At 46.1% G+C, this 6,357-nt stretch overlaps 1 protein-coding gene across 1 annotated transcript; it reads right to left on the bottom strand.

Annotated features, from left to right (window-relative positions):
- Positions 1–1,378: 1,378 nt before the first annotated feature.
- On the bottom strand, positions 1,379–4,735 carry LOC310713759 (zinc finger BED domain-containing protein 5-like). The gene is made up of 2 exons (XM_083518254.1): positions 4,407–4,735; positions 1,379–3,505 (listed from the first exon to the last, which is right to left on the bottom strand). Exon 2 carries the CDS (start codon positions 3,325–3,327, stop codon positions 1,447–1,449), a length of 1,881 nt encoding a protein of 626 aa, XP_083374380.1. The 5' UTR covers positions 3,328–3,505; positions 4,407–4,735; the 3' UTR covers positions 1,379–1,446.
- Positions 4,736–6,357: the final 1,622 nt, after the last annotated feature.

Below are 6,357 nucleotides of genomic sequence, written 5' to 3'. Positions count from 1 at the left end.
TTAGGAACTGCACACAAACACCATCTCTTTTCTCCAGCAAGTTCTTTCACAATTATGAAAGGAACATTAGTAAATCCAGCAGCAGGAAGAAAGGGGGAGAAATTATGCAAAGTTCACATGGATTCCACCAATTTCACTTTATTAAAACATGGAGGCTAAGGTGTGCTTTGTCCTACCATTATCGGGACTGCATTAGTTAAGATCTGAGGCATGAACTGTTTTTATGACATAATTAATGGGCCTTGTCACTGTTCTTGTTGTAACTAATGGGCAGGTGCATTACCCCTTCTATGGAAAACTGTTATCATATAATCATCTACTTTCATTTTACAGGGCCCCTTTTTAGATGAATTATTCATATGAAAGTACATAATTGTGATTCACTAATTTCGCTGCAGTTATAAAAATGAAACCTGTGAAGGGGCTGCTGAATCGAGGACTTTGAGCAGACTTTAATGCACTTTGCATAATGAATAGCTGATATGGAAGCAAGGGATGTGCTGTAAAAGTGAGGGTCAAGTAGCCACCCAGGAGCTGGATGCAGCCCCTTGTGCCAGTTTAATTTCACCCCGCCCCACAAGCATTCCTACTAAATTTTAATGAAGGATAGGATGAAATGTTTATCCACAGTTTCATTCGTAAGGGGAATAAATGTTTTCAAGATGGCATGCAATAGAGATTCCACATGTTAATGTTAAATCTCCATGTAACCCTTTCTATGGAAAACTATTATCATATTATCATCTGCTTTCCTTCTACAAGGAAATCCATAGCCATAGCTGTCATTTTCAGGAACAACTTGACTGTCTTATCCTGATGTCTACTTTCATCCTAACTCTTCCCTTTGTGCAAATGATGCCCAAGAGGAAGATGGAAATAAAAGACAACTCATGTATTTTGGAGAATATACCCCGACCCCTACCCCTACCCCTGCCCCTGCCCCTGCCCCCCCCCCCCGTTCTGGATTGGGAATGCACAACCAGTTTATGGGATCTGTGATTTAAAAAATCACCTGAAAGTACTTGATATAATTATTGCATCAGTCCTATACAAATTGTGCCTTTCATACGCTCAGAATTAATCTTTTCCCCTTCATTTTCAAAAGATGAAACACTAGAAAAGGAGAAGTTCATTGTTTGCTATTGACATTAATGATTTTGCTTTATATATATATGACTCATTTGAACTGGGAAGAGCATCTTCAGACTCATCTAGAGCAGTGTTTCCCAACCTTTTTTGGGCAAAGGCACACTTGTTTCATGAAAAAAATCTCGAGGCACACCACCATTAGAAAATGTTTTTAAAATTAACTCTTTGCCTATATTGACTATATATAAAGTAACTCTCTTTAATAGGAATCAAATAAACACAAAGAAAGTATTTTATAATTACTTTATTATGAAATGGTAAGTAAACAGAAATATGAAAAATTATAAAATACTTGATTCAGTGCGCAACCTGGGCCTGTTTGGCTGAACACAAAGCTGATATTCTGGCTGGAATCGAAGAAAGACACACACGTAGCTCTTCGTCAACAGCTCTCAGTCTCTCTCTGTATTTAGTTTTTATAGCAATCATGCTTGAAAAGCTCAACTCACAGAGATATGTAGTGGAAAATGGGAGCAATGTCAAAATAGCTTTGTTTGCCAGAAGGGGGAACTCCTTGGCAGTTTCCAACCAAAAACTGTCCAAAGGTAGATCAGCAAATCTTAGCTTGAAACCACGATTTTGTCTCAGTTCAGTTAGTTCCTCCTGCTCCTGTAAAGTCATGTCCTTTCCACCAACTGATGCTGAGCTATAAGGGTCCCTAACCCAGTCAAGGCATTCAGTGGAGACTGAAGAGAAATAAAATGACAACTTCCCCTCGAGAGTTTTTAAATGTTTAGCTATTATCTCACACAGTGCAGCAGTGTGAACACCTTGCCATTGCTTGGTGAGTGTGAACATTTCAAGATTGCCACTTTCCACGTGTTGATGCCAGAGTTGCAGCTTTGCACGGAATCCATTTATTTTATCTGTACTTGTAAGCAGGTTTTCATTTCGGCCTTGCATTCGTGTGTTCAGTTCATTCAGATGATGAAATATATCTGCCAGGTATGCCAGCCTTGCACACCACTCATCACTTGCAAGCAGTTTTGCGTAATCTGTCCTCTCATTTGTCAGAAACACTTTAAGTTCCTCCCGCAGCTCATACACACGAACCAAGACCTTGCCACGCGACAACCACCGGACCTCCGTATGAAACAGCAAGGTTTTATGCTTCGCTCCCATCTCCTCACACAAAGCTGCAAATATGCGACTTTTCACGGGTCGTGACTTTACAAAGTTTACCATGCGCACAACATCATCCAACACATGAACTAGGTCTGCTGGTAAAGTCTTGGCTACGAGGGTCTCACGGTGCAAAAAACAATGCGTAACAATAACATTTGGATTTCTTTCCTTCACTCTGCTTACAAAGCCTTTGGTGTGCCCGACCATGGCTGCAGCTCCATCGGTGCAGACACTTATGCAGTTTTCCCACTTAAGTCCTCCTTGTTCAAGGTATTCTGATGTGACCCGAAAAATTTCTTCTCCTGTTGCTTTTTCTGGCAATGCCTTGCAGAAAAAGAAGTTTTCTCTAATTGCATCACCATCAACAAAACGCACATTGGCCAAGAGTTGAGCATGTCCACTGATATCAGTAGACTCGTCCAGTTGTAATGCAAATTTCTCACTGCTATGGATCTTTTCCAAAACCACACTTTCAATGTCTGCAGACATGTCATCAATACGTCTGGAAATTGTGTTGTTTGAGAGAGGGACCTTGGCTATTTCCTTAGCTGCTTCAGGTCCGAGCATCTCCTCTACAATAGCTTTGCAGGCGGGAAGTATTAATGTCTCTGCCACAGTGTGCGACTTTTTTGTCTTGGCTATAAGTTCAGCAACGTGATAGCTAGCTTTAAGAGCTCTTTCATTTACCTTTGAGGTTTGTCTCAGGAGAGTTGCCTGTTTCTCCGTGTTTTCACGCAGGCGAACAAAATAGTCCACATTCTTGTTTTTAAGCGAAGGGTGTTTCGTTTGGAGATGGCGTTTAAGTTTGCTTGGGACCATAGCACTGTTAGCTAGCTTTTCACCACACACCACGCACAGTGGAGTTGGTTGGTTTGCATCTCCGGTGAAAGTAAATCCAAATGAAATATAGCTTTCGCTATATTGCCTTGTGACAGAGAATTTGCTTGAGCTAACCATCTTTGCTTTCTTTTCATGCCCACTCGTACTTGGCCTCTCATCTGGCTCCAAATTTTGTTCAGAGTCCAGTTCTTTTCTTTTCAAAAACTTTTCCATCACTCCAGTATCCGGCCTCTCTGCAGTGCCGACTCCCGCTGAGTCCTGGTCTATGTGCTCGGGCGGGAAGGAAGTCGGAAGATGATGTCCTACTGTGATAGGTCAAGGCTTGAGTCCGGACCAATCACAGCCAGGCAAAAACATGCATACTGTGTGAGCTCAATTCAGCGGCTCATTTCTGCAAAGGAAAAAAAATGGGCTTAGATGGGGTGGGAGAGGCGGGGTGGTCGTTATACAGAACAGTTCTTACTGCCTGTACTACGGGCACGAATTATACATGGGAATGGCGGGAAGAGTGATGGCAGCACACGCAATAGCGGAAGCCACGAGGTCCCCGAGGCACTGCCGCGGAACAGCGGTTGAAAAACACTGGATTAGAGAGGGCAAGAGCAAGGCAATTTCCATTGAGCTTCATGGCTAAGCAAGGAATTGAACTTCCAACATGGATGTCTTCCCCAGTTTACAGAAAACCTAAAAAGGTTGAAAAACACTAACAGCGGTTGAAAAAGACTGTAATAAGGCCACTGTCACTTAATGGCTGTATACGCTGTTAAGTTTGTGAGAAACAGTTTTTGCTATCAAGCCTGCTTGGACATACCTAAACCATCTTTCCCAAATAAATTTTATTTATACCCCGCCCTCCCCAGCCAAGACTGGGCTCAGGGCGGCTAACAACAAATTAAAAAACAAGTCGACTGAAATATAATAAATAATAAAAAATAAGTCGATTGCAATAGAAACAATAATAAAAAACAAGTTGATTGAAATATAACTTAAAAACAAGATTAAAATACAACATTTAGACATCAAAATGCAAGCAGAATAAATTCCTCAGCCCCGATGCATTGGCACCTCGTGCCGTTTGAGTTGCAGAATTTATTCAGCACACAGAAAATGGCCTTTTGGGGGGTGAATGTGGATGAAGAAGGAAGAGAACTTAAAAAAAAAGGCATGCATGAAATCTAGCCCCAAACACACACACGCACACTTTCCCCAAAGTGGTTGATGACGCAGGATATTTCCACATGCTTCTAAAATGCACATTAAATAAAATGAGAGAGAGGAGTGCACGCACTCACCTGCCAGCCTCGGAGCTGTTGAATGCAGCTACATGAAGCAGTCTGTGTCCTTCCAGGCGCCAACTCAGACCTGCCGTGCTGTTCCGTTCCCCCGGCGTCGCTGCCTTCATCCAGCCGGATGCCTCTCCTGCCCAAGGGACGTGTCAGCAGCCACCCGGCGTGGGGTAGAGGCAGGACAGCCCCACTTCCTGCTGCCCACAAGGCTTTGGGGTGAGAAACACCGAGGGGCAGGAGAGTGGAGGTTCCCTTAATTAGAAAAAGCAGGGAGGCAGGCTGCTTGATGCCTGCTGAAGGGAATCCCGAAGGCGCGATCGCGCACGCGCAGGCCCAGTAGCGAGCGGCGATGTGGTAGCAGCGGCGGCACACGAAGTCCCCCAGGCAGCGGAGCAGCTCGCCCGTCGATCACCCTGCACGATCACCCGCCGCGGGGAGCCGGGGGTGGCGGCGCGGTTGCTGGGCAGCGGCGGGGGTGGCGGTGGCTGCTTGCCGCCCTCCTGGGCGGAGGCGGGCACGGTGGGCACCGGCACGGCCAAGGGCCCCTGCCTGGTGCCGTCGGACGTGGGAGCTCGCTCGCTCGCCGCCCCACGTGTGCTTGCCGAGCAGGCGCAGGCCCAGTAGCGGCACCTCGTAGCGGCAATAGCGAGCGGCGATGGGGCTAGCCGGAGAAGAGAGGGCGAGCCCCCTCTGCTCCGGCCCTAAAAAGGGTAAGCCACGCCCCCTCCAGCCAGCCGATTGGCTGGCCAGGAGGCGTGGCCGGATGGGATTCCCCTGCTCTCGCGGGGGCTGGGATGGGATTCCCCCTCACGTGGGGGCGGATGGGATTCCCCGCTCACTAGCGAGCGGATGCGCAGGCCCGGTAGCGAGCGGCGATGGTGGGAGCTCGCTCGCTCGCAGCCCCGCATGTGCTCGCTGCCGCCGCCCCGCCTCTCACCGCCCGACTTGGCCGCCTCCACGCGGAACACAAGGCAAAGTTCCACGGCACACTACTGTGCCGCGGAACAGCGGTTGGGAAACGCTGATCTAGAGTACTACCCTCCATCAAGGTAGAATGAATTTAATTATTTCTGAACTCTCTTCAACAGAAGTATGTTCACGCTCAGCCTTCAGTATGTCTGATGAAGACAACTACACAATCCCCTTTGACAGCTTGTTCTTTTGGCCATGAATGGGAATTAAGTAAGTGTATGAAGAAGGGGGAAATAGACATCTGCATTTAAATAACATTAGGACTTTAACTCAGACTGATAAAAGCCAGGTTATTCTGTTAAGCCTGTCGCTGCCTATTACCATAATTGATTGTATTGTGTGACTTCGTCTTTCTTTCTTTCTTGCAAGGTCTAAACTCAAAAAAAGCCCAAGTGTCTGCTTTGAATTTCCTGGCTGTGTCAAAACGACAAAGAATTTCTTGGTAATTTCAACACTCCAGTTCATGGCATTTTGTTAAGTAAAGGGCCTGATCCTACCAGACTCAATAGGATGCAAAAGTCAGAACTATGTATTAAGGGGGAAAGACGCCTGCTCCTTGGGAGAAAGGTGATGGCAAATCTAGAAAACATCTTAAAAAGTAGACACATCACCTTACCAACAAAGGTCTGTATAGTTAAAGCCATGGTTTTCCCAGTAGTGAGGTATGGAAGTGAGAGCTGGACCATAAAGAAGGCTGATCGCCGAAGAATTGATGCTTTTGAATTGTGGTGCTGGAGGAGACTCTTGAGAGTCCCATGGACAGCAAGAAGATCAAACGTATCCATTCTGAAGGAAATCAGCCCTGAGTGCTCACTGGAAGGACAGATCGTGAAGCTGAGGCTCCAATACTTTGGCCACCTCATGAGAAGAGAAGACTCCCTGGAAAAGACCCTGATGCTGGGAAAGATGGAGGGCACAAGGAGAAGGGGATGACAGAGGACGAGATGGTTGGACAGTGTTCTCGAAGCTACAAACATGAGTCTGA

The sequence above is a fragment of the Podarcis liolepis genome (genome assembly GCF_965112155.1).
Source record: "Podarcis liolepis genome assembly, chromosome: 8".
NCBI classification, from domain to species: domain Eukaryota; kingdom Metazoa; phylum Chordata; class Lepidosauria; order Squamata; family Lacertidae; genus Podarcis; species Podarcis liolepis.
Note: the sequence above shows the minus strand (reverse complement) of the source record. Positions and strands in the feature narration are given on the sequence as shown.

Excerpts from the sequence above, each read along its gene's own strand:
- LOC310713759 (XM_083518254.1), bottom strand. The coding sequence starts at position 3,327 with ATGGAAAAGTTTTTGAAAAGAAAAGAACTGGACTCTGAACAAAATTTG.